Below are 27,862 nucleotides of genomic sequence, written 5' to 3' on the forward strand. Positions count from 1 at the left end.
GCCGCCCCCGTCCCACGTCCGCTCCCGCCCCGGGCCAGCCCCTTCCTAGCCGCGACTCGCCCGCTATCCCCACCCCCTCGCCCGCGGCGCCCAGTGGGAGGCGGGGGCTGGCCTTGCTGAGCCGGGCGCAGGGCTCTGATTTGCTGCGGGCGTGTGGGGCGGGGGGTGGGGGTGGGGGATCGACAGCCTCCGCGGTGTCTGCCAGCATCGAGGGAGGGAGGGAAAGGGGGAAAAAGTGTTGGGCGCCGAAGGCGAGGTCCGCACTCCTCGTCCCCGCGGCTGGCGCAGGACCTCATTCCAGCGGAGCGCCCACGGGGAGCGGGTCGCGGGGCGGCAGCGGTGAGGAGGCCACGAGACTAGAAGGAGGAGGACAGGGAGCGCGCGAGCAGCCAGCGAGGGGGTCCTGGCCGTCCCGGGCCATAGTCGATCCCCGCGCCGTGGGCGAGCGCGCCTGCCGCCTCTTCCAGAACACCCACCGCCGCGGGGGAGATCGGGCGGGTGCAGAGCTTCCTATGACTCCCTGAAGTTGTTGCGCTCCCCTAGCATCCGCCTCCCGGGCCGTATCTCTGGTCCTCTTGCATCGTGTGCGTCCCCCACTCCCCGGCCCGCGCACCCTGCCGGCATGGACGTACACACCCGCTGGAAAGCTCCGCGCCCGGGCGCCCCGCTGCTGTCCTCGCCGCTGCTCCTGCTCCTGCTGCTGCTGTGGGCGCCGCCTCCGAGCCGCGCAGGTAAGAGCGCTCCGGGCGCCGGGGACCGGACCTCGGGGACTGCAGGAGGTGCGCGAAGCCGTAGCGCCGCTGTCATCTCGGGCGCCTTCGCTGCCGGCCTCCTCCGAGCCTGCAGAACTTTCCCCCTTGGCCTGTGGAATGCACCGGGCAAGACAACGAATACCATTCGTTGGGGGCCCAGGAGAGGGAGCCGGGCCAACTCTATCCCGGCGGTGTACCGCCCCCTCCTCAAACGGGCCAGCTGGGTGGGGCTGTTGGTCGAGTCAAGGAAAAATCTGCCTCGTGTTAGATCCGAGCAGAGGTGGTCACACTTTTGTCCCCAAATCTCTCATTCCCTGTCCCACATCACAGGCGACCCGCTGCATCCCACGCAACCCTCCAGCAGAAACTTTCCTTTTGAAAGCTGGGAAGGGCCGCCCCCTAGAGTCAAGGCCGTTCAGTTCCTTGGGGACTCCTAGGGGTGGAGGGGGATCCCAGAAGTTTGAATCCCAGCTTTGGACTTCCCTCAGCACACACCCTCTTGCTTGTCTGAGCTAACTTTCTGCTTTCCCAGGGGACAGAGTTCCCTGTAGTCCCCGCTAAGTCTTCAGAGGGCACTGGGGAGCCCTGTGCGATAGGCCAGCCCTACTCCTAGCCTGACCTCAAACCTCCTAACACCTCAGAGGTAGTTTTCTTGGGCTTACTGCCCAAAGATGGGATGAACAGGAAGCCTGGCCAGGAGAGGGCCTTGGAGTCTGGGCTGGGAGCTTCTTAGATGATCTGCACATGTGAGACTCCTCCTGCCAGCGTGGGCCCTCTGAAGGAGCCCTGCTCCAAAGGAAGACTTGGGAGGTACTGATTGTCCCTGTCCGTATTTCAGCGCTTCCAGGCTCAGGTCTGGGCAGGCATGTTACTTTCAGCATCATTGTTAGTTGGGGGATAATCTTCCCAGACCCCTTAAACACCATAACTCAGGGTGGCACAGCGCCAGGCATGTGCTGATATGGGAAGGTGAAGGTGGTTAGAAAGGAGTTCAGGCAGCGGAACAGCCGGTTGGCTGCAGCGAACAGTGGTCAGCCCTTGCCCAGTGACAGGGCTCTTCTTAGCTTAGCTGGTGCTTCCGAGACTAGCGGGAGAATCAATTTCCACATCCCATGGCCAATTACAATATTCTTCTTTTGCTTCCTGGCACCAGGAGTGTCCAGTGGGTACAGGATGAGCAAGAGTGGGGATGAGAAGGGCCCCAGGGCCTTTGGGGACAGAGGGGGAGCTTAGGCTGATGATCCCCACTCTACTGGAACTTGGACTAACTGACCTGGAGTGATGAAGTCCCTCAGGAAAGTGTGGCGGAGAGACAAGATGGGGCAAGCCTCTCTGCCCTCCACCCCGCAGTGCTCCCCTGGTACTTAGTCCTGCCCAGCTCCTCCCCATGGGCACCCCCAGAACCTCAGGAAGGAAGCCTTCAGTGGAGCCCTCACGTGGGAAGCTGGGGTTACCACTATCATAGTTAGGGTGTTCCTGGCTCCAGTCCTGCCTTGTCCTGTGGCCACCCACCTCTCTGTTTCACTCTCTCACTGTGCCTTGTGCCCCCCCCCCTTGCTGTTGAGGGTGCGGCCACTTGGAAGGGGCTGTCTGGGTCCTGGCTGTGCTGTTAGATGTTTTGCTTTGGACAAAATCAACTTTTAGAAGCACGTACAGACATTGAGGGCTCTGGGAGGCTTTCCCCTCTGCTCCTGTGGTGCGACCCACTTTGAAGTCACCCTCAGTGCGTGGCCAGAGGGGCAGCAGTCCACTTTTGATGTTGGCAGGTCAGGAGAAAGTGCAAACAGACCCTGCTCTGCCCTATTCTGCTCTCCCTCTCAGGATCTGCCAGATGTTTTCTGAGGTTTCTGTGAGCACAGCTCTTCTGTCTCTGTCTTGGCCAAGTGTGTGAAGGAGTGAGAAGTCCGATTGCTCTGGGAGCGGCTAAAAGCCTTAAAGGGGGGGGAGGATGAGAAATGAAATGTGACCCCAATATTTGGAAATTGAGGTCATCTCCTCCATGTGCTATTGGTGGGCTTGAGTCACATGACTGCTTTTTTTGCAATAATTTGCAGAGAAAGCCAGCCAAGTTTTGGGAGACTTGACAGATACTGAATGGTTAAATTTCCTGTGACTCAATGAGTTGGCTACAGGGACATCCTTGGGCCTTCCCTCCCCCTTCCTCCCTCCCCTCTCCTCCCTCTTCTCTCTTCCCTACATACCTCCTTCACTTTCCCCACAAAGTCCAGTCTGTAGAAGTCCCCTGTGTCTGTCAGGGCGTATTACTCTGGCCACAGGGTTGGAGCTGTGGGCCCTCTCCAGCTGTGTGGTAGATGAGTGCCCTCCTGGGGCTAGCTCACAGCCTCTTCTCTGATGATGTTGTCTTGGGGGCTGGCCCTGCGGTGCTGGCCAGAGACTGCTCTGCACCCCACCCCGTAGATATTTCTGGATGCTCCTCAGAGCCACACCCTTAGCCGACGGCAGTTGATGCCCTCTGCCTGCCCCTGCCTCTGGCTGGAAGCCTCTTTCTCCATCTTTAAAAATCAAGCTGTACCCTCTTGTAGGGTTACAGTTGTTGAGTGGGAATCCGGACTGTAAAGATCTCACCTGGTCCCCACACCGCACAGCAGGGATGGTGAGTGTCGCACAGTGGGTCAGGGAAACGTTATCTCCCCTACCCCAGGACACTGTTGTAGTCTGGGGCTGTCCAGCCTGCCTATCGAGTGCTCAGGAAACAGTTAATACTGGTGGCTAGTGTGCTGGTACCTGTCTGGACAGAAGCTGGGCAGTAGAGCAGCAGAGATGACCAACCTGGCCAAAGCCCCAAGTGACGGAGTGACGGGCTCCCCTCCTGCCCAGCCCTGGCCCACTCGTTCTATGCTTTGATCTCACGTCCATTTCCTACCTTCCCCTGGGAAACACAGTACCCTGGGCTACAATCCCAGCTTGGGGGCACAGTCCAGGCAGGGACCTGGGAGACAGACAGATGGGATATTCCGTTCCACCAGTGCAATGTTTACACTCCTTCTGCTGCTCCTCCTGCATCTGCCATCCCTCCTCCCTCCTCTGTGCCCTTCCTTTCCCCTCTTTCCTCTTTCCTCCCCCTCCCTCCCTCCATTTCTCTTTCCTTCTGCAGGGACTCCCCATCTCCTTTTGGACCGCCTAGTCTCTTCCCAGTCATCAGAACTTTCAAGTACCACTGACTTTTAACTTGCACTTGGTCTGGAGGTGCTGGGGGTGGTGGTGAAGGGGTTCCTCACTCCTTCTCTGCATCAGACCTCTTTCTTCTTGTTCTTAGGCCACCTCAGACATGCTGGGCCCTGTGAAGCAGCTTTGGAGGATATCTCCAAGGGGGTCCCTGAGGGTCTGACCCTTTTGCTTTTCATCACCATCCCTCACTGTGCCTCTCCTTCTGGTTTAATCTTGCTCTTGTTGAATATTCTAAACGTATCCCAGGAGGTTCACCCCTGATGGAAATGCCCTCATCAGTGGGTAGGCAGGTCCCAACTCTTGCCTGTCTTGTCAACCTTACACCAGCAGAGCAAAAATGCTACCAACAAAGAAGTAGTGGTTCCCAGGGCTTTGCTAACTCTCAGCTGTCCTCTTTCTGGTCAGGGTGGGAGTGAGCATGTCCAGGCACCATGTTAGCAGGACACAGTACAGACCAGACAGGCTTCAACTTTGCCCACGGGAACTCTCTGATGGTTGTGGGGGACAGTCCTTGGTGGTGCTGCACCTTCAAGGGATGTGCATGGCTGAGAAGCAGCATGTACTGTCTCTGCCTCTGAGGTTGAAGCTTAGCTAGGATGAATCTCTGAGCCTCAGTTTTCATTCCTAAAAAATGGGAACACTAGCACGTGCCACTTTGAGGGGGGTCTGAGACTGACTGGGTAGCCCTGTCAATGCCTCTTAGGCAGTGACATAGGCACTGGGCCAAAGGGCCATCTCACAAGCTGTGGTCTGTGTTTTCAGTGTTCCCTAAATCCTCTCCAAATGTCATGATTCTAGAAGCTTGGGCAGAGGAACATGTGTGCAAGGAGGTGCCATGCAGCTCCTGTCTTTCTGCCCTGACTCTTATGCATGTGGCACCCTGGCCAGTTCCAATTGTAGTCACCTGAGGAGTGTGTGTGTGAGAAGGCACTGGACAGGTCAATTTCAGGGTTGTTCTCATGTGTGTATGAGCATGTCAGGCTGTGCATGTGTAATGTGCATGCCCATGTGGGACCCATGTCTGTGCTCATGCCTGCATGTGTAAGTGCACATATGTGTGGGAGTATGAAAGCACACACATGATGCATGTGTGGTTTCCACAGCTGTCCTGAAAAGCTTCTTTACGCTGTGCAGGGTGGGAAGTGGAGAGACGCTCATGGCCCTGGAACTCCTGGAGCTCCCAGTGGTACACAGAGCCTGGGTCCTGCCATAGAGTGGGCTGGTCTACTGATGAAAGCCATGTCGTGGGACACCTGGGCTCCTCATTTAGTTGTATTCTCCTATGTAATCAGTGCACACATGGTCAGCACTTTGCCAGATGCCTGTAGCAGTTCTGGCCCAGCTCTTGGATGTGCCAGGATGCCACAGATAGAGCCTGCCTGGGCCCTTCTCACAGACCGTCTTGCAGTCACTGGAGGACATGGTCTGACTGCAGACCTGGTGTTGGTGGAGGGGTAAAAAGTGGCTTGGCTGAAGCAGCCTGTATGTTCATCCTGGCCTCGATTCTTCCCAGAGAGGTACTCAGTGGCCTGGGCCTCAGTTTCCCCCTCCTAAGCAGATGGATATGCTTATGAGGACACTAGATCGCGTTGAGATCAATACGCAGTCCTATGAAGCACAGACAAGCTGAATGATCACTGTTATGATCACTGGGGCTCTTGATAGGCTAGCAGTTGACATCGTCAGCTGTGGGAGTCACAGAGGGCCACACTGGGTCTTCAAGATGGGACAGACACAGGAAGCAGCGCCCATTTGTGACTGTTCACCCTGTGTGGAGGCCGGAGCTCTGCCTGCCTTGGAAGTCTGTCCCAGTGTGGACCGGAGCCCTCCATGCCTCTCCCACTGCATCTGCCCCACCAGACGAGAAGGATCTGGGGTCAGGAGGGGCAAATAGAGCATTCATGGTTCCTGGCCACCTCTCCTGGGTCTGGGGAGGGAGTGAGGGGACGAAAGAACAGGTGGTGACACATTTCCAGCTCACTTTCTGTCACCATGTCAAGTAGTCTGAGCTCCTGTGAACATAGTCATTTTTCTGGGATATTTCCAACTTCAGTGATGACCCCACATTGGTGGTAAATGTTACCAGTTTAGTGACTCAGACCTAAGACATGAACCACAGACTGACCCACTTTCCTTAAAATGTAATAACTTGGAGTTGCCGGGGAGAGGTGCTTCTGGTCATGACATGGATACTGTTACTTCCTGACTATAGACCTGTTTCTTAACATTTTTTGTATTGCATTTATCTATTTGTGTGTAAGTGTATGTATGTGTGTGTATGTGTATATGTGTGTGTGCATGTATATGCATGGGTGTATGCATGTGCGTATGTGTGTTTGTGTGCATGTGTGTGTATATATGTATGTGTACATGTGTGTGTACGTGTGTGTGTGTATGTGTGTGTGTGTGTGTGTGTATATGTATGTGTACATGTGTGTGTACATGTGTGTGTGTATGTGTGTGTGTGTGTGTTCATAGGACAACTTGCTGGAGTTGGTTCTCATCTTATCATCTGGGTTCCAGGGATTGAGTCTAGGTTGCCAGGTTTGACAGGAAGTAAGTGTCTTCCTGTCTTTCTGAATCCAGTGCTGGCTTCTTGCGGGCTAACTTGGTTTCTCATCTTTTTCTTTCCTACCAGTGCCTTGGCAATAGGGATTTTAATAGCATCCTTAAAAAAGAAAAAAGGAAAGAAGTGAGTGGCACAGACATGACATGAAAATGTGTGTGCGCCTGTGTGTATGTCTGCATGTATGTGTGTGTCCATGTGTACATGTGTGTGCTTCTGTGTGTGTGTGCATGTGTGTGCATGTGTATGTCTATATGTGTGTGCCTATGTGTGTGTGGTGCTGGGGATAGCTTAGGAAAGCATTGACCTCCCAACATGATTGGTGAGCATCTTAGCCTATGTGGTGAGAGTCAGAAAGGCGGGAGCCTTGTGTTACAGTGAGGAAATTGGAATTTACATCTCATTGTCTATGTGTGTTCCAGGGCATAGGTGAGCGACTGGTAAGCTCTCCCTGGCTGACAGGACCTTCTGGAGTAGGGTGCATGAGGGGACAGATGCCTATATGGATGGTTCTGTCAAGTGATGTGCAGTTAAAGTGGGAAGCAAGAAAATACTCAGCAGCCTTTGGGGTTTGTGTCAGTCACTGGGGGAATCTGTCAACCTAAAACAGTTTCTACCAACCCCAAAGAGGCCTTGGAGAATCAAAAGAAGGCACTTGGCAGTCCCTGTGGAGGACTGGCCAATCAGAGTCCAGGCTGTCTCCAAAGCCCTGTGCTAAGCAGCCTAGAGTCCACCCCTTGCACAGTTGAAGGTAGGTACCTCTGGGTGAATGCAGAGGGCACTTTCCCATCATTCCTTTTCGCTCCTGTTCATCCTCATTTTAATCCTGCACCCCAGGCATGGCCTGGACATTGCTTATGCTCCTCAGACATCTTTGGGTAGGACATGGAGGCTCTGCCAGGCTAGGTCACAGGAAACCATGCAAGTCTCTCTCTGCTTCTGTGGTCCTCACTAAGTCATATATTGATATATGGCCATGCTACAAGCCAGCGTAGGTGGCATCGGCCTGGCCCCTTGTTTCCTTTCAGACAGAAGTGGGTGGTTCAGGAAACTTGACAACAATTCTTTTCCCTTTCTGATACAGGACCCTGGGGACCCCTGAGGCATCCCCCTTTGGGTTGGGGGCAGTGGTTCAGGTTATGCCCAGATGCATGCTAAGCCCAGCTCATTTTCCTGCATTGTCAGAGCTCGTAGAGGGCAGTGGCAGACAGTGTGGGTGTGAAAAGCTGGCTGCTGCCCCAGTATGGGACAGCCTGCAATAGTGGCACAGCGGCCATAATGGGCACAGGAAGAGCCCCTTGAATTTAGTCTGGCCCTGGGATGCTAAGTGGGAAGGGCCTTGGGGGAGGTGTTTTCTCAGCTCTAACAGGGCTTGAGCTTCCGCATGGGAGGGCCTGGCTGGGGAAATAGTATGAAGTCTGGGGATGCCCCACCAGCCCCTTCCTTACATGCTTCCTTCCACTGAAGGATCAGGACACTCCCCACTTCCTGTCTGCGGGCTCCATCCAGTCTTCTCCAAAGGGAAGACTCTTGTATACATCCCAGCGGGTCTTAGGGATCAGGGCTCGGCTGCGACGTTCTGGAGATGGCATGGGTGGGGAGTCTGTCAGCACTGAGGGTAGTGGGAGAAACTTGGTCCAAAGAGGCCCTGTATTCTGCAAAGGCCTCAGGTCTGCCTGCTGCTAGCTTGCCTCACCCTCTGCCTCTCCATCCACACCCTAGATTAAGGAGATTGTAGTGACTCTTTGGGCAGATGTCCCTAAAAGCCGGCCCTCTGGCTGAACTCCTCTGCCTCTCTGGATTCTGCCTGTTGTTGCCCACAGGCTCTCTCTCTCCCTTAGGCTACGCTAGTGTGGTCTTGAGACTGAACTTTCTTATTGGTGACACATCTGCGTGGGAAGGATGAAGGGATGGAGCTTAGAGTGGGTCAGTGCCCTGGAGGCCCAGGCCAGAGGGGCAGAGGACAGCTGTTTCCCACACCCTCAGACATCCAGTTCCCAATCAGGGGTTAGGAGCATTTTGCCCTTCCCTGTATGCTGGGACTTAGCACAACAGAGGCACCTACTGTGCCTGGGTTTTCCCATCTGTAGAGTGGACACAAACACTGCCTCATCACCGAGGCAAGCTGAACAAAGACTGCAGAGCCTGCTGTAGCTCTTCTCGTTGTGTGATACATATGAGATCAGTACGTGCCTGCGCGGGGCACACAGGGAGCCTGCAGAGTTCACACGTGGTACTACACTGCCTGGAACGTATTAAGGAGCTGCAGGGAAGCCTGGGACCATCCCACTTCCAGATACCCAGGCGGATGGTGCACCCTCCAGCCCCTTCTATCCTGAGTAGACATTACTGAAACCGAGGGCCTGAGGTGCTTTCCTGGAGCTTGTCCGACTGTGTATCCCTGAAGCCTCTGTCTGCTGCTGCCTGGCGAGCTGAGTGGTAGGCACAGGACAGGCTCCACTCAGCCAAGCCTGGGGCTGAAGGATCCCAGTGACAGCCTAGCGTGTGACACAAAATGGGTACCCTCTGTTCTGTGCCCTGTATCAGGAAAACTGCATCCCAGATGTTCTGTACTGTCAGTCCAAGTGCAGCAGGCTCTCCCTGCGGCAGCCCTGGCCCAGAGAGCTGGTCCCCAGATAGCTGAATGCTAGTCCTTTGCACAGAGCCGGTGGCTCTGCCCAGATATGCCTGGTGTTCTCTGGGCTTGAGGAAAGTAAAGTAGGAGATCCTTCCTTCAAAAGGGGCCTGAGAGGCTCAGCAGGGGACCTAGGATGAGACCAGCAGGTGGAGCCCAGGCACCCACAGCCTCAGTGGCTGGGATCCTGCCTTGTAGATGTGGGTTCCCTCACAGCCAGTCCCTGGTAGTTGCCCCAAATCTGGTGCTAGTGATCAGTGGAGGGCACAGCGGGCAGTCCCCACCGACTTGTCCTGACTGCCAGCTCAGTGTACTTCAGTCACTGGGGGAGAAAGTTCAGCAGACACTAAGAGAACTCGGGGACCCTGGAGGGTCCTATGGATCAGGAGGGCATGTTTGGGCTCCTGGTGTGGACCCTGGAGCACACCAGTTAATCTCTCTGAGCTGATCAGTTTATCAATGCAGTCCGGATTGTTTAACTGGAAACAGAGCTGACAGTAGGTAGGACCAGAGGTAGTGGGGTTGCCGTGGGCATCGAGCCCGCGGTGGTGAGTGGGCTTGTCTTTGTTACTGTTTGGGATCAAGGAGCACCCCTTAATTTCTGGGATGGGTAAGCTGCTGTGTGTGGGTCTAGTACTGTGCCGCCTCAGTCACAGTCACTTCCTTAGGCCGAGGGGTCCCAGTGGTGATGAGGGTGGCATCACCCTAACTCAAACCTTAACCCTAACTCTGGGTCACATCGGGGCCATTCCATCTTCCCCTGCACCTGACACCTAGAGGTTAGTACAGAAAGTGCTTTTCTGCCCAGGAGTGGGAGAGCAGGCTGGCCGCTGTGGAGGGAACTGACAGATACGCTGAGGGAGTGCTTATAGAATATGGGGTCTGATCTCCAGCCTCAGGCCGCTTGCAGATAATTACGCTCAGTCGATTTGGGGATTTCTGAAATCACAGGTCAGGAGGAGAGGGAACCAGCGAGAGAGTCCTGATCCCGCCAGCCGGGGGCGCTATTCCGGCGCTAAGGTCTTCCTTTGCCTCCGATGGCTGGAAGGCCATGGAGGGATGGCTCATCCAGGGCTCTCTTGGATGACCACCAGGATTCCCAAACACCTCGCTTGGGTGGTGTGCAGACAGAAGAGCCCACCCCAACACCCGGCGGGTGCTGTAAAATGCCTCCAAGCCATCCTGTTAAACTCTGGCTTGGGGCTGAGGAGGTGGTCCCTGTTCGTCAGCAATGACTGGAAATGGGCTACAAGCAGAGAACTCTTTCCTGCCCTTTTAGGCCCGCCCCGTTTCGTCACTGTTGCTGGCTTTGTCCATGGGGAGGGGCAGTCCTGGGTCTCCTAGCTTTGGGACTGCCTGTCCTCATATGCCCTGAGACTCATTGAGTCTGGCCTGTGGACTCCCTTACTCCACCTCCTCTGCTTGGGGCTTGGGCTGGGCCAATTGCAAACAGCTGCTTGGCCCCTGAGGCAGATTTTCAGGCTCCAGGAGGGGCTGCTGTACTAGGGCACAGACAGTGTGGCAGAAAGGCCACATGGGATGTCGTAGGGGAAAGCCTTCTCTCTGCTTGCTTTTTTATACCCTAGGAAGACTGAAGGACCCCTGTAATCAGGTCAGGACAGGAGGGTCAGCCTCAGGACTGGAGCGTGAGGAGCTGAGGGCTCCAAGCAGGCTCTGGGGTCTTGCTATTCCCCAAAGCTTCCCCCAGCTCTGGTAACTCCTGTGTGGGTTAAGGTAGAAGGAACCTTCCACACATGAAGAGGCGAGTTTGTCCAATGGTCACTGTAAGTGACAAGAAGGACTCCCCCAGGTTGGTGCCTCCTCCTGCTTCCCTCTTCCCCCTTCTTGCAACCCCTCCTTTTTCTTCTTTCCCTCTTCTTCCTCTTCCTACTTCCCCTCCACTTCCTACTCCTCTCTTTCCTTCTCAGTCTCCTCTTCCCATGCCTCCCCACTCCTCCTCCCCATTCCTCTCCCCTCCCTTCTCCCTCCTCCCCCCACTTCTCCCACTCACCCAAGTGTTTTCCTACCTAGACTGTCCTAATGGCGTCTTCTAAACCAGGGCTTTAGCCCTCTTTTCGTGTGATCCTGGCTCTACAGATACGTAAAGCAGGCACACAAACCAGACATTTGCTGGTAAGTGTGAGGAAGTTTATTTTAAAGCAGTTCTTTGCTATTCTTATTATACCATATGCTAAAGATGGAGCCAAGTTTGCATGCTAACGAGATAGGTACATTTATTTATGTCTATGAAGATTAAATCTTGGCTGAATATTGCCACGGCCGGATGTATAGTGGCCTCAGTGTTTTCCAGAGGTGCTCAATATCTTGATTTTATGACCATCAATACCGAGAATGCGGCTTCACACAAATGCGTGTAGTACAAGTTGGCGGAGGTGTGTTTGGGGCCATTTGATAAATTGTTGGAAATTTCACCGTAATCTCAAGCCAAAATCCGCTTAATGACTTTTTTTGTTTTCGTGAACAAAATAATTTTGCTTTGATGCTCAAAACCAGCAGCTCAAATGGCAACTTTTGAAAAATCAGACATTGTAGTGTAATATAACTCAAAGATATTGCTAATTTGCTATATCCTGAGGGATGATGGTGGGGAAATAAGAAAAGCTTGTGTCATTTGTTTGTGATGAAGCCGTTATGCCTCTTTAAGGGCAGGAAACATTACACACAGACGAAGCATTGGGGCCCTAAGGTGCTGAAGTCTGGACTCTGAGCTGAGGCATATGTAGTGCGCATCCACGCCTGGATCCAAGGTCGTAGTGAGGTCTACAATCCACCATAGGTGGGCACTTGCTAGAGAAACCTTGGATTCATGGTGCATTTGACTTGAAATTAATTTTTGATCATTGTTCATTTAGACACCTGTACTGTTGCCAAACTATTTCATGGCACTCCTCCATATTGTCCTGTGACCCATGAGGCATTACAGACATCACCACCCCCATCACGTCCCCATTCCACAGATGAGAAGACCAAGACCCACAGAAGCCCTGCAACTGGTGAGGGGCAGAGCTTGAGCCCGTAAGACACCAACTGCATTCTGGGAATGACTGTCAGCCTGAGGGGTGGCATTCAGGCTGGGCGTCAGAGCCAGTAGAGAAGGCTGAGGCTCAGGGCAGATGACAGTTTAGTCTCCACTGGAGAAGGCATTTCCCCCTTTTTGTTGGGGGTCTCTATCCCTGTGGTAGGAACCAATGGGAGGGTGAGGGGATGGTGGCAGGATGAGTGATCTTGTGTGTGTGTGAGTGAGTGTGTGTGTACGTGTATGTATGTGCATGTGTATGTGTATGTCTGTGTTTATGTGTGTGCATGTCTGTGTGTGTGTGCGTGTGTGTGTGTGTGTGTGTGTGGTCACTGGGGCTGGGGTTCAGCTTCCTGCCCCCAGGCCTTCCTGAAGTACACAGCCCTGGGTTCCCGGGTTCTGCTCCGTCTGATCTGTCTGTGAAGAGCTCTGTGGGTTTGTTTGTTTAGGAGTCTGAGTCACGGTTTCCATTTTAGTGGAAAGAAGGTCAGATAGTGGGGATGATGGCCAGGTAGGGACTGCCTGTTCTATCTCAGTCTACAGCTGATGAAATGAGTGTGGGGGCTGCTCTGGGAAAGCCAAACGCTGATAGCAAGAGTGGGTGGGTTGCTGGACCTGCCCCCCCCCCATAGGCCGGGTGGGGGTTGAGTCATCAGTTAGAGGGTCCAAGACTTAAGCTGCACAGCTTAACGATAAGCTCAATGTGGCCAGAGAAGTTGAGCATGGTGTAGCCCACCATTAAGCCATGAGCTTCTGGAAAAGACAATTAAAAACTCTGAGAACAACATCTGGTGACCTGGCTGTCTAGTGTACCCCATGGGGCTCTGGTCCTGTAATTGGTGCTTGTTGTCTAGGCCACTCACCTGAGCCCATGGTGTACCCTGGACACTACAAGGGAGTCTGAGGAAAGATCAGCTTATACCTCTGATCTTAGATATTTTGGTCACCCAGTGGGCCAGAGTTCCCAGCACACAGTAGCAGAAGATGGCCTAGCTCTGTGGAGGGGCAGTGAGACTTGGAACTCAGGTCTCTGGCTGTAGGGGGAGGAGAAGGCATCACCTAGAGGCTCGGGGTGGCATTACACCTCAGGGCTTCTTGCCATTTGAAATTGGGTGTGGCTTGGGTAGTCAGTGTGACTTCAGGCCTGTGCCTTAGTTACTTCATGTGTGCAGGGTGGAGTCCTCATCCAGGGATGATGTCCCCGTCCTTCATCGGCTTGTGATGGGGATCTAAGGAGGCAGAGTTGAGGCCACCAAGAACCAGACAGGTCTGGAATTTGCTGTATCTCGTAGTGGACCAGCATGGGGCATGCCTAGTGAATCCTTCCTGGGATTAGCTTGCAAAGTCCAAGGTGTCCGCTGAACAAGAGTATAGCCATGCTGGAGTAGCAATTGGTGTTGGGAGCCTAGGGAAGCCCTGGCCCACGCTGCCTATGCCACTCTGGGGCAGGGTACAAGAGCCTTGGGAAGGTAACCTAAGCACTGTAGGGCTGGGCCATTAGGCTAGATGTCCCGATATCTGCAGGGATGGGCTGCCCAGTGTTTGCCCAGGCACACCTAGGGACTAGAGGTTGGCCAAGGAACCTCCTCACCAATCTGTGGTGGGTCAGAAGGTTTGAGGTCCTTCTGTACTGTCCCCTCTTCAGACACAGATCCCGACCTAGAGTTTCCCATCACAATTCCCGTGGTGATTTGAACCACCCTGGGCCTTTCAGTGATGCCGAGGAAGGTAGCAGACTTGAAGCTGACTATGGCGATGGGCATTTGCATTGTGGCATAATCTGACTGATGTCTCCAGAAAGCCCTGTGGCCCTGCACATAGCTAAGCATGTCTTGTCTCCTCCTGGCGACGAGGTACTTTTTACCTGCTTTCTTTATAATCCTAGGCCAGCCTCAGACTACTATGTAGCCTCAAGTGACCTTGAACATCCAATCCTGTTGCTTCCACCTCCTAAGTGTTGCGAGTACAGCTGGATGCTGCCACCATTTTATTCAGTACCAGGGATTGAACTCGGGGCTTTGTGCATTTTAGGCAAGCACTCACCAGCTGAACAGCACTCCAAGCTGTGACTTAATTTCTGTGTACCCTTCACACAGTGTGGCCGCTATCCTGCCCCCGGAAGGACTTTTTAGGTGACTGTGCCCACAAGGAGCCAGCCTGAGGTTGGGTTGACACTCACCTGGGCCCTCTGCCCTTCTCTGCAGTTCTCTGCTGACCAGCTAACCCTGCCATCTCTCAGAGTGTTCCTTCCCCAGATGCTGCTTTTAGACCTAACTCATCTGATTCCAGGATCAGTCATTCCACCCTGAAAACCTTCTAGCCTCATTTTGCAATGATTTGAATACTGCCTGCCGTGACTCACTCTCTCTGGCTGCTTCTTTCTGTGTGAGTCCCTGCCTCTACCGCTTTGAGGGTGGGAAGTGAGTTCGTTAAAGGACTCTGCACTCTAGACACAGGCATGCTCCCAGCCTCCCTCCCGGGGCTAAGACTAAGACACCAGGCCCCTGCCGGGTGCTCTCTCTGCCTCAGTGCTCACGCCTGGTCAATACCTTGGCTAGCAGATAAATTCCTTGGCACAGAGGCAGTCTGATCTCTTTCCAGTCACTTATAAAGTTGTTTCCTGGCCTGGCTTCTCTAGTGGCATTGCAGCCAGGGCAGAGCCACAGCCACTCAGTCTTGGCATCCCACTGTCCCTTCCAAGCAGCTCTACCCCTGGCCCGTGTCAGATTGAGTGAGTGCCCGGATGCTCTCACAGCCTAACCTGTCTGGTTCTTGCCTGTCCAGTCATCACCTTCCTTTCCGTACTGGCCCAGGGACACCCTCCATCTGTAGATATCAGAGGAGCTAGCTTCTGTTTGCCCTGTCAATTTTCCTGACTCTTAGCTGGGAACACAGAGTTCTCTGCCCCCATTTGTGGACCCCCCTCCTATATCCCTCAGTGATTCATGGGTGAGCCCCTCCTACGTCCCTGGGGAACTTCACTGGTAGGGCTCCTCTTATATTCCTGGGGGTTATGGTGGGGAGGGGTCACACACAAACATGGGTGTTGATGACATAGTAGCTTCTTTGGCAGGGATTCTGCCTGGGCCTCTCCACTCTCACCCTCACAGCTCTGTGGCTTTACCTTGTCTCTGCTCTCATTCCTGGTCTCAGTTCTGACAGCTCTTCAAGGGAAGGGCCCACTCAGGTGGGAGCCTGCCGATGAGCTCCCATATTGTTGCCACAAGTTCAAACCGGAGTCTAAGAGAACCTTGTCTGCTTCATTCCTGAGGCTGCTGTGCACCTACTAAATGTTCTGCCTGTTCTGCTAAGCTCCGAAATTCAACACAGCAACACCTCTGTGGGCACCTGGAATGTTCAAGGCACCATGTGTGGCTTTGCCAAGGAGTGGTTAAGAGAACCTCTTTCCTGCAGTGTGACACAGTGTGCTGTATGCACCTGTAATCGGCACACGACTGGCACGGTCCCAAGGAGAAGAGTGACGTCCTGGCTGGGCCATGGGATATTTGAAATTTGAGCTGCATCCTGGAGCTGGTGACGGCAGCACCGTGGCTTTACCCATATGAGGTCTAAACTACCTATGCAGCTCTGGTTCTCATGCCCGCCCAGGAGGGAGGAAGAGTAGATCCCATTCGGGTTGGGTCTCCAGGGGCTCCAGGTCAGTCTGGTGAGAATAGGGCCAGCAGAGGCAGGTTCCCACTGAGGGTGGCCTCCCCATATGTTTCCCTCCTCCTCCTTTAATAATAATGATGATATATACATATACAATACATATATAATATATACACAATACATATACATATATATCATATACATACATATACACATACATCATATACATACACATACATATACACATATACACACAGTACACATACGTATACAATACATATACACATACAAACATATACATATACATCAGATACATACATATACATATACACATACATCATATACATATACATACATATACATATACACATATACACACAATACACATACATATACAATACATATACACATACAAACATATACATATACATATACAATGCATATACACATACACATATAATACATATACGTATACGTATACGTATACGTATACGTATACGTATACATATACATATACATATACATATACATATACATATACATATACATATACATATACATATACATATACAATATATACACATACAATACATATACACATACACATGCATATACATATACACATACACATACAATGCATATACATATATAGTACATATACATATGCAATGCATATACACATACAATACATATACATATACAATACATATGCATATATAATACATATACACATACAATACATATATATATATACAATACATATACATATATGCTTTGTGGTGAAAGATGCATCTCATTGCAATGGCCTTGGAAAAGAGGAAAATTAATGAAAAGGTAGCTAAAACCACTTATAATTCTTAAAGTCAGAGCTCATGGCCTGAAGAAAGAAAGGAAGGAATTTGTCACAGTGGCTGTTGAGGGAGCACCTGGATGCTGTTCCAGTCCCTGCAGACACTCTACCAAGGGCCCTGTGCTCATTGGGTGCCCTCCCTGAATATGACAGCCCTGAGGCCTGCAGGCAGCATCGAGGACTCGTGTCCTTGTGCCGTGTGTGCTGTGGGTGTCACCACACCTACCCGACCTCTGTGAGTACTAGATTTGCTACAGTGCCTCTCTTACGATGGACACTTGGGTGACCCTCATGCCTCAGATTCCAAGCTACCTACTGCAGAGAAAGCTGCTGCAGGGGTGACTGGAAAGAAGGCTCTGTCCTCCTTCCTGGGCTGCATTTAGGGAGAAGAACATGTTGGGGGGCTGGTGAGCAGTGTACCCCCATTCCATGTGAGCCAATCATCTGTTGGTGGAAGACGTATAACCCTTCCCCTTAAAAGTCGGGACTTTAGGGGTTAGAGTTTAGGGCCTAATAAAGGCTGCAGTTTCACAAGGGCCTTGGGAGAAGGGATTAATCACTGAACTGGGCTGGGATAATGGAGAAGCCATCTGGGGCAAAGATGCTTCTGTCTACCCTCCTCTCTCACTAGATTAATTCCTGATGGATCAAAGATGTGAACTTAAAAAATGAAACCACAAAACCACTAGAAGAAAGCAAGGGAAGTAGATGTTTATGATCATGAGGCCACGGTGGGGGTGGGGCGGGCAGGAATGACATTGTTAGTGTGACGTAAACCTCAGAAACTGTAAAAGAGAATTGTTATTTGAGCTTTTCTGTCTGTCTGAAGGTAAAGGCAGTCACCAATACAAGAAAAAAGTGTAAACCCACATGCCAGGAAAGGGGTCAATACGGTATCATATGCTAAGAGTTCCCACAAATCAATAAAAAGTTCAAAGGTCAAATCAGTTCTCTGAAAGGAAAACCTTTGCAATTTTTATACATTTGAAACTTTAATAAGGATAGCACAAAGGTGAAGCCAAGGCTACACCATGCACTGTCAGCTGAGGAAGTGACACTTGTATCTTGCCCCTCTACAGCAGTAAACCAACAGTAGCTATTGCGATGTTAAAATGCGTGGGCCCTTTGACCCAGAGGCTCTGTCCCTTGGAGTGCGTTATATTTCTCATTCATGTGTGTGCAAGGTGCTTCTGGGAAGAGCAGGTGTTCAAAACACCTGCATGCTCACCAAGAGGAGTCATTTGTCCAGATAGACTCTCCTTAAGTAGCCTAGGCTAGCCTCAGTGCATGCTGGGATCACAGGCATGCATCACCATGCCTAGCCATGGGGGATGCATTTAAATACGTTATGGCATGCCCACAGGACAGGAAGGAGCTCAGAATTCACTGAGCAGTGCCCATCTTCAAGAAACTTGAGATGAAGCCTAGCAAAGAAGAGGGCTCCTCCCACTGTGAGCCCTCCCCTTCCGGGGAAAACACCCAGATCCATGGTTACACGTGTGTCAACCAGGGGAAAGGATGCTCAAATATCTGGACTCGGGTTTTCCCACAGAGCAGGTAGCAGGTCCCCAGGCCACAGTTCTTCCCTACTTCTTTTGAGAGCTGAGTGCAGGACCCCAGAGGTGTTCTGCTGGGAAGCAGGCAGATCTCCAGCTACAGAAAAACAGAGGCAGTGAAGTGTGAACCGGCTGCTCTGGGCTGTGTGCCTTTTGGAGGAAGTAACAGTAAACACAGTCTGCGGCCTTAGAAGTTTATAAAGCAAGGGCTGGGGAGATGGCTCAGTGGTTTAGAGCATAAACTGTTTTTGCAGAGGACTGGAGTTTGGTTCCCAGGACTGAGGTTATGAGGCTACAACCACCTGTAGCTCCAGTTCCAGGGGAATCCAGTGCCCCTTTCTGAGCTCTATGGTACCTGCATGCATGGCACACACACATCCATGCACACAATGAGAAGTAGGCTTTTAACTGTTCCTGAAGCTGCCAGGCCGTGGTGATGCAAGCCGTTAGTTCCAGTACTTGAGAGGCAGAGGCAGGCAGATCTCCAAGTTCAAGGAGACCAGCCTGGTCTACAGAGTGAGTTCCAGGACAGCCAGGGCTACACAGAGAAACCCTGTTTCGCAAAACAAAAACCAAACCAAACCAACCAACCGAACACAAGAGCTCGGAAAGCGAGCCCGGGATAAGTCTGCAATTGGCTCATTGACGCACCTTCTCTGTGAGGTTGTGGAAGGGCAGCCTGCATCTGAGGACTGCCAGGTCTTCATCCATTCATGAGGTTCCCACAAGCTTCATCGAGCATCCTTGGAGATCGGGCTCTCGGGGTTCAGCGAAGGCCCCTGGGTCTGTTCTGCTCAGACACTGTAGCCTCTTTTCTGTGGAGTGGCTTTCGGTGATCTGTTCAGGAATGAGAGTCCTCTGGCCTGTCATCGGGAATTCATTGTAAGTACAGCCACTGCACCCCACCCCCATCCAACATTCCAAGCCTCCCCTCGGGATGCTGGAAACCACAGTTACAGAGAAGCCTGGGTGTGCTGCAATTGTTACTGTGTGTGCATACCTGTGGCAAGCATTCGTTCGCAGACTGGGCACGGTTCCAGAAGGACAACTGCAAAGATGGGACAGTTGTAACAGTGTGTTATAGTAAAGGTTATTTTAAATGTCTGAATCTGAGACTCTCACTGTAGCTGAGTTAACTGGCTCTGTCTGGTGCTGGCTCTGGGCTGCTTCCAGCTGTAGGCTGTTGTAAATGGAGCTTGGGTGAACATCTTTCCAGGAGATCCTTCCAGTCTCTCCAATTGTGTCCTTAGGGTGAATTCTGAGACACTTACTCACATGCCCAGCATAGGAATAGTGGAGTCCTGAAGTCTTCGAATTCCATTCCTGCCACAGTGGGCAGTTACCATCTAACTACCACATCCTGGGCGTCAAGGTAGACCTCACCTGTAAAATGGGTGTGTGGTTCAGTCCACCATGAAGAAGTAACCTCCCGTTTCTGCAGAGGCAGCAGGGGATGCTTAAAGCTTGAGACCCAGCTTGGCCCTTTCTTACACCTGAGACGCGTGCTAGGCCCCTTAGGCCTTTAGGTGACTGTGAGTGTTTCCTAGTCTAGAGAATGGGAGAAGTACTTCCAAGTCACGGGTCAACATGCGTAGCTGAATGTGTAAGAACAGCCCATCTACACTCCACACTTCATAGCTGTCCTTCCATGAGTCAGAAATCATGATGCAACCTTCTAGAACCCAGTAGACACCTAACAGATACTAGCCATTCTCCTATTCTTTCCTTCCCTTTCTGGTCATCTGTGTTTGACAAGTCCTAGTTGGGGCCCGCTGAGCAAGCATTCCACATTCTGCCAGTGCCAGGGTCCCCTCCCTGCCAGGGGTCCCACTGGGTGACTGTGTTTGGGAAACACATCACAGCTTGAAGAATCTGTAAGGTAGCGGAATGGGCTGTGTGCTCCTGAACACTGGGGAGAGAGACAGCCTGAGCTGGAAGAAGACGGTTGTCATGAAAGGCCTTGTCCCATCCGTCTTAGGAAGGCATTGTCCAGAACGCTAATGGTGTGCAGCCCAGGAGGGCTAGCCGCAGCTTGGGAGTCTGCAGAGTGATGTAGAGCCCCTTCCTATGTACTCTTGGGAATAAGGCCGAGAGAGCCAGTGTGGTTTACTCATGAGACAGGATAGTGAGTGTTCAGCCATGGCCTGGGCTTATCGAAGGAAAGAGTCTATTTCCTGCTCCTCAGCCTTAAGGTCATTTCTGTCCTCCACAGGACTGACCTTGAGCCTTGGAAATGGAAAAATGCTGTCTGGTCCTGGGGTGTGGTGTGAGATGCTTATCCAAGGGTCAGAGTGACCAATGCACGGTTTCGCATCATGCAATTGAATTAGATCATTTCAGAGTCGTGCAGATAATCAAATAGAGGGACAGGAAACACTGGTAAGAAGGTATCTGTCTACTCGCTGTTGTAAACCGTAAGCAAACAGTTGGAGACAAGCCAGTCAGCCTGTACACAGAACTGGCAAAATGCCTCCTGATCGGGAGGGTGCAGCCTGTGTTCTAACAGAAGCATCATTCAGTCCTGGAGAACCGTGTGAATGGAGGATGTGCTCACGATGAAAGGCTGTTGGAAGCTGGCATCTGTAACCTGAAAAGAATCCCACGTACCTCCCTGCTCATCTTGCTGTCTTTTTAACAGTTAATAGGCATTAAGATATCTTCAGAGGCCACTTTCCTTCTGTTTCTAAAGCCATTTCTTCTGACAAGAGAATTTAAGGCAATGCCAGCTTGCCGCCCTGCTGGGAGGAGCTAGCAGCCAACAGACACATTCGCCTTTTGTCCACATTTCATCTGAAAGGACAAGGGTGAGGCAGACCCAAGACGCGCCAAGCGGCCCTGGGCAGACTAACAGCGTAGGGTGGCCTCCTTCAAATGCCAGTCTCCTGTGATACGTGCACAGCCCTGAGAATTGAAAACATGGTTTTGTTTTAGAAAGGCCAGTTGCAAATTGCCCATTATCGAGGCAAAGACCATGGGCACTGGGGCCATCTTGCTGTTTGCGGTAGACACGAAGAGAGAAGGGCATTTATCTATGTATCTGTGTAGTGCTGCTTCCTGCTGGCCACTAACTGGCACTCGCTGCCTGTTTAATATGATATCAACGCAACGTGTTCATATGGAACCATTAAACACTACCAAAAAGAGGAGAAGAAACAAAACATCATAATCTCTTAAGTTGTGGTGATGGCAGTTGGCAGTGATGGGGACTGTGGTGCTGGTGCTGATGGTGATGGTGGTATTGATGATGATGGAGGTGAGAGGTGAGGATGGTGGTGATGATGGTGGCGATGGTAGGAAGTGGGTGCTGCTGCTGCTGCTGATGGTGGTAGTGGTGGTAGTGATGACAGTGAAGATGGCGATGGTGATGATGTTGGTTTCTATTAATTGTAGTCAAGCACACTACGAAGTGAATACCTTGATACATTTGCTTTTTTTCTGCTTATCTGTGCCTTTATGTGCAAGCTTGGGATTACATGTACTTTGCACACGTGTTTTAAACTGAAACTCTGATGAGCAAGAGCAGGGTCAGTAAGCAAGAGATAAAAGAAGACTTCTTCATTCTGATAAAGTCCTGTATGTAAAACCTGTGATGAGCACAGATCAAGAAGCAGGGCGAGGCTACAAGCTTTCCATGTAACCTCAAATGGAAATCCTTGCCATTGCAATAAGGCAGGAAAAGGAAACAAAAGGCTTAGACATTGTAAGGAAAGAGGAAGACTGTCTTTATTTGTAGATGACGGACGGTAGTCTAAGGAAAAACCCAAAGGAGTCTACAAAGCAGCCTCAAAAGCTAAGCATACCATTTAGGATGGTAACAGAGTATGACACCAATATACAAAAATCAGTTGTACTTCTCGACAGAAGTAAGAAACAACGAAATGAGAAACTTAAAAGCATTACAACAGCATCAATGTGGAATTCGTGAACCTAATAGAATAAAGCAAAGCATGTGGGTTTGTATAGCAAATATTACAGAATATCACTTAGCAAAATAAAAATTGTAAACACACTGAGTTATACCAAGCTCACAGATCAAAAGACTCAAATCATTAGTGCATCCTTTGTCCTAAGCTGACCCATAGATTGAAGGGGATTGAATGTGGGTGATTCTTAACTTTCTGTGTATGTAGTATGTGTGTGTGTGTGTGTGTGTGTGTTTGTGTGTGTTTGTATGTGGTGTGTGTGTGTGAATGGTGTGTCTGTGTATGGTATGTGTGTGAATGTGTATATGTATAGTGTGTGTGTATGGTGTGTGTGTCTGTGTGAATGTGTGTGTGTATGTGTGTGTGTGGATGTGTATATGTATTGTGTGTGTGTGGTGTGTGTATGGTGTGTGTGAATGTGTGTGTGTATGGTGTGTGTGAATGTGTGTGTGTATGGTGTGTGTGAATGTGTGTGAATGTGTATATGTATAGTGTGTATGTGTATGGTGTGTGTGTGTGTATGTCTGTGTGAATATGTGTGTGTATGTGTATGTGTGAATGTGTATATGTATAGCGTGTATGTGTATGTCTGTGTGAATATGTGTGTGTATTTGTATGTGTGAATGTGTATATGTATAGCGTGTATGTGTATGGTGTGTGTGTATGTGTGTGTGTGTGTGCACGCGCGCGTGCGCAAATATGCATGCTTGTGTGTGGAGGCCAGAGTCTGATGGTGTCTTCTTCAATTGCTCGTCTTATTTTCGAGACAGACTCTCTCACTGAACACAGAGGTCATCAACCCTGGAGGATGCTGAGCTCCAGGAAGTTGCCTGCCTGTCCACTCCCCTGCCACGCCCCCACCACACAGCAGCATGGCCGTCACAGACACACATCATTGGCCAGGCCAGGCTTTTATGTGGGCTTTTGGGGAATTTGAGTTCAAGTCCTCATACTTGTGAGACAGGGACTTTACTGACACCTCCCCAGATTCTGTGTTAGGGGACTTGTGCCGTGTCAGTGTAAAACAGTGCTTCTCAGTCTTCTAAAGCTGTGGCCCTTACTTAATAAAGCGTCTCATGTTGTGGTGACCTCCAACTGTAGCATTGCCTTGGTTGCTTTGTTGCTACTTCATAACTGCAATTTTGCTACTGTTATGAATCATTTTGTAAATATATGATATGCAGGATATCTGATATGCGACCCCCAAAGGAGTGACAAGCCATAGGTTGAGAGTGACTGGATTTATGACTGTCATCTGTAGTGACAAAGGTCATGCAATTTGGCATAAAGGCACAGACTCATGGATAGGACAAAGTAGATGAGCAGTGTACACACACACACACACACACACACACACACGTACACACGCACATACATACATACATGTACCCATGTGTGCACACACTCAAACACACAAACATGCACACATGTACACATATGTGCACATACAATTCACACACGCACACATGAACACACACATGCAATCACACATGCAAACACACATACATACATGTACACATGCACACACAGATGCATATACACACGCACATGCACACATTCACACATACACATACACATACACATACACATACACATACTCATACACATACACATGGGTATGATCATTTGTTTGCTTCTTTGTTTTGAGACAGGGCCTCACCGTGTAGCCTTGTCTAGCCTCAAACTCAGAGATCTACCTGCCTCTGCCTCCAGGTTGCTGGGATGAAAGGCATGCCGTGCCCGGAAAGATCATTTGATTTTGATCAAGGCACTAATGGTGGGAGACAGTTCTTATCCACAACTTGTGTCCTGGATGTACAATTACAAGGCATGATATACAACAGTCAGGACTTAGATCCATAAAGGATAGCATCGGTTTTGAACGTAAGTTAGGACAGAGTTCTAACCTGGGAAAGCCACAAAGCCATGAGCCGCAGCAGGTGGGAAGCAGGTGGAAGCCCCACACTTTGCAGAAAATGGAGAGATAGTTGTAGTAAGAAATTTGCAAAACACATATTGATACAGTGTATGTGCATGTGTGTGTGCCTGTGTGTGTGTGTGTGCCTGTGTGCCTGTGTGTGTGTGTGTGTCCATGCCCCCATGCACACATGCCTGTATGCACATGTGCAGATGCAGTTTCAGATGTGTGGTGATCCTGTTTTCGCTCCTCTCCTCCAGGGTGCAAGCCTGTCCCAGTGTAGAGGGCAGAACCTGCACTGGAGGTGTTGAGTCCCTGCTAGTAGACTGACACCCTGTCCCCCAGTGAACCGAGAATCCCCATCCCCATAATTCCCACTAGAGAACCCCCTGGGTTTCTGTAGCCTGACGTCTGCAGAGGTAGGTCCATGGCTTTTAAAGCCAAGGTTGAAGAGCTGGTAGTGTGTCCCCGTGGTCACATGCATAATTCACTTTCCAGAGACCTCACCTCTGTTAGAGGGAGGGCATCACTCGACAGACTCTTGAATTAAAGAGCTATGCCTGGTTTAAAATGCTCACACTTAAATCCTTTTGACTATTTTTAAAAAGGAGATTGTGCTAGGACTACACCGATACTCACGCTGCTCTTCAGTAGATGAAGATGTGACAAGCACACGTGTGTCCGATCTTGGATCCATCCCAGTCTATCCACCCCTGGGTCGTTTGTTCTAGATCGGGGTGTGGGTTCAGAGTTTATTGATTTCGGTTACCTAGGTCAACACAGGGCACTGAATGCTATCAGTGTCTCTGAACATGGTTGTGGTCACTTAGCAGCGTGTTCTGGCCACCTTACCATGTTAGGCTGCATGGGTTGACCCATCCCACTCCATTTTTGCAGTGAGCTAGACATGGAAAGCTTCTTTGGATCCAACCAGCTCCGTCCTGATGAGCATGGACCTTGCCTTTATCTCACAAGCAATCTTGCACAGCTTGGCACAATACAAACCTTTCTACACAATCTACCCCAAAGAGGAGATGGCAGGCTAGTGTGGCCTGGCCGCCATATCCTCACTACGATCCTGTAGGCCTCCTTTCCACTCAAGGCTCCTGCCACTAGTGGTTGCCTTTAGCACCCAGCACACACTTCTTTATTTGTTGGCTGGTTCATTTGTTTATTGGTTAGTTAGTGGCCGGTTCATTTGTTTATTGGTTAGTAGTGGCCGGTTCATTTGTTTATTGGTTAGCTGGCTCATTGGTTGATTGATGGGCTGATTCACTGGTTTATTGATTAGACGGCTGGTGAGTTTATCCGTCAGTTAGTTGGTGTGTGTGTGTGTGTGTGTGTGTGTGTGTGTACATTGGTTGATTAATTTTATTCCTTGATTTGTGAGTTGATTAATTTGCTTATTAGTTAGTTGGTTGACATTTTTTTTTCCCTACTGGTTACTTGCTGGATGGTTCATTTGTTCATTGGTTACTTGGTGGGTGACTCATTTGTTCATTGGTTAATTAGTGGGTGGTTCATTTGTTCAATGGCTGACTAGTGGTTAGCTCATTTGTTTATTAGTTAGTGGGTGGCTCATTTGTTTATTGGTTATTTAGTGGGCGGCTCATTTGTTTATTGGTTATTTAGTGGGTGGCTCATTTGTTCATTGGTTAGTTAGTGGGTGGCTCATTTGTTTATTGGTTATTTAGTGGGTGGCTCATTTGTTCATTGGTTAGTTAGTGGGTGGCTCATTTGTTCATTGGTTAGTTAGTGGGTGGCTCATTTGTTTATTGGTTAGTTAGTGGGCGGCTCATTTGTTTATTGGTTATTTAGTGGGCGGCTCATTTGTTCATTGGTTAGTTAGTGGGTGGCTCATTTGTTTATTGGTTAGTTAGTGGGCGGCTCATTTGTTCATTGGTTAGTTAGTGGGTGGCTCATTTGTTTATTGACTTGTTAGTGGGTGATTTATTGGTTAGTTTCTGGGTCAGTGGACCTTATCGGCACCAAGGATGGTGCCCCTCACCGCTGTGAGCCTTAAAAGCTCTGCCAGAATATCCAGGAAGGTTTTGTTTCTGGTGGTGACAGGCCATCCATCTGGAAATGGTTGGGATAAGACAGCTTTGACCTTGTCTGACTCCAGAATGAATCAGAGGTGGCACGGACCTTCAGCATGCTAGGACATAGCACATGCTCATGGGTCATTGCTGAGGAAAGGCAGTATGGAGCTGCCTTGCAGGTCTCAGTGACCCTATGAGCGGCGGGACCCTGAGAGGGTCTCACTTGCCACTGGCACAGTTATGACATCATCTCTTAACACAGGTTCATGGCCATATAGATGCTGAACCTTGACCAGCCACTCCCTGAGTCCTTCCAGTCATTGGTGTGGCTCTACAAACCACACCCACTCAAGCACCACCAACCCACGGGCATAATCTGTCTCCTGGCATCATCCCCCACTTCCTGCAGAACAATGAGGTGAAACTATCTTTGAGGAAGCAAGATGAACCACTTGGTTCCTTACTCTGCTCACAATGAGCAGATTCTGCTGGCAATGCCTGTATTCAAGGGGCCTGGCATTCAGCCTGTCCTTCCGTGACACATCTTGTTTGGCAGTTGGCTGTAGGCATGATGTCCTTGACACAGGTTCCATTCTGTTGTGGTCATAATTCTTTGAGAAAGGACAGGGTGAGAGAAACTTGTCTAGTAATAACCATACATGAAGAGCAGCAGTGGTCGTCGAAAAGGAGAAAAAGATGCTGAGCGGATTTGGGAGAAGCTAGACACATCCTCTCTTCCTTCTGCTGCCTGGTGTGGGGCACTCCTGTGCTTAGCCCAATGCTCACATGGTCTCAGAGTCTGCATGGTGGCATCTGCCGATTCCCATATAACATTGCATCTTCCTCCCTACTCTTCAAGCCTCCTTGCAGGAGTCCTTTGCATATGTTGTCTGCACCCCTCCATTCCCCATACCCTCTATGGAGTCCTTCCAGTTGGCTTGGCTCTATTTTGAACAATAGTATGTGTGTATTACAGGTGATCTTTGTACCTTCTGTTCTTAGGGGATTGCATTAGGGGGAATTGAAGGTGCATGTGTCTGAGCCTTTTTGAAGGTGTCTCAGCGTGTGTCTGGGTTTAGTATACAAAGTAATACAAAGGTGTCAGATGTCTAGACCTCAGGCTGGCCTTCAGGAGGGGTGAGAGATGGGCAGTCACATTCTAAAGGAGAGAAGCCTTGGAGCACTGGCACCCTCTGTAATAAGTGAAGGGGCAGATCCCCTCTTTTTCCTTATCCAGATTTTCCATAAAACTGACTGTCTGGAACACAGTGGTCAGTAGCTTCCTAGAACCCACAGCTTTCTGCCAGGAATGAAGAAGGGCCTTTGAGATGAAAGAGAAAAAGCCAAGTGGTCAGAGATGCTTGCCCAGTCTAGCCACAGAGCCAGGCAGGGCACTGAGGAACATATTGATAGTCTTTACTGAGGGTAGGACTGGGTAATGATGACTTATGTGGCCCTTCATGAGCTACTTCATTTAACTCATGAAGTAATTTAATTTTAGTCTTTCCATTCATGGTATATGCTCTTGAATATATTCCTTCTTCTACCCATGCAATTATCCATGGTTCTCCATCTCCTCATCCATCCATCCATCCATCCATCCATCCATCCATCCATCCATCCATTCACCCATCCATTCATCCATCCACCCATCCATCTATCTATCTATCCATCCATCCATCTACCCACCCACCCATTCATTCACCCATCTCTCCATCCATCCATCCATCCATCCATCCATCCATCCATCCATCCATCTATCCATCCACCCATCCATTCACA

The 27,862-nt window shown here is 50.4% G+C and overlaps 1 protein-coding gene across 3 annotated transcripts in view; it reads left to right on the top strand.

The window, feature by feature from the left end:
- Window positions 1-258: 258 nt before the first annotated feature.
- Window positions 259-27,862, top strand: part of Col5a1 (collagen type V alpha 1 chain) — a 148,685-nt gene continuing 121,081 nt past the window's right edge. For 2 of the 3 annotated variants that reach the window (NM_134452.3, NM_001429592.1), the window contains 1 exon segment: window positions 259-731. In NM_134452.3, coding sequence (NP_604447.2) covers window positions 623-731 — 109 coding nt within the window. In that variant the 5' untranslated portion in view covers window positions 259-622. 3 annotated transcript variants of the gene reach the window in all.

This window comes from Rattus norvegicus, chromosome 3, assembly GCF_021556685.1.
Source record: "Rattus norvegicus strain SHRSP/BbbUtx chromosome 3, alternate assembly SHRSP_T2T, whole genome shotgun sequence".
NCBI classification, from domain to species: Eukaryota; Metazoa; Chordata; class Mammalia; order Rodentia; family Muridae; genus Rattus; species Rattus norvegicus.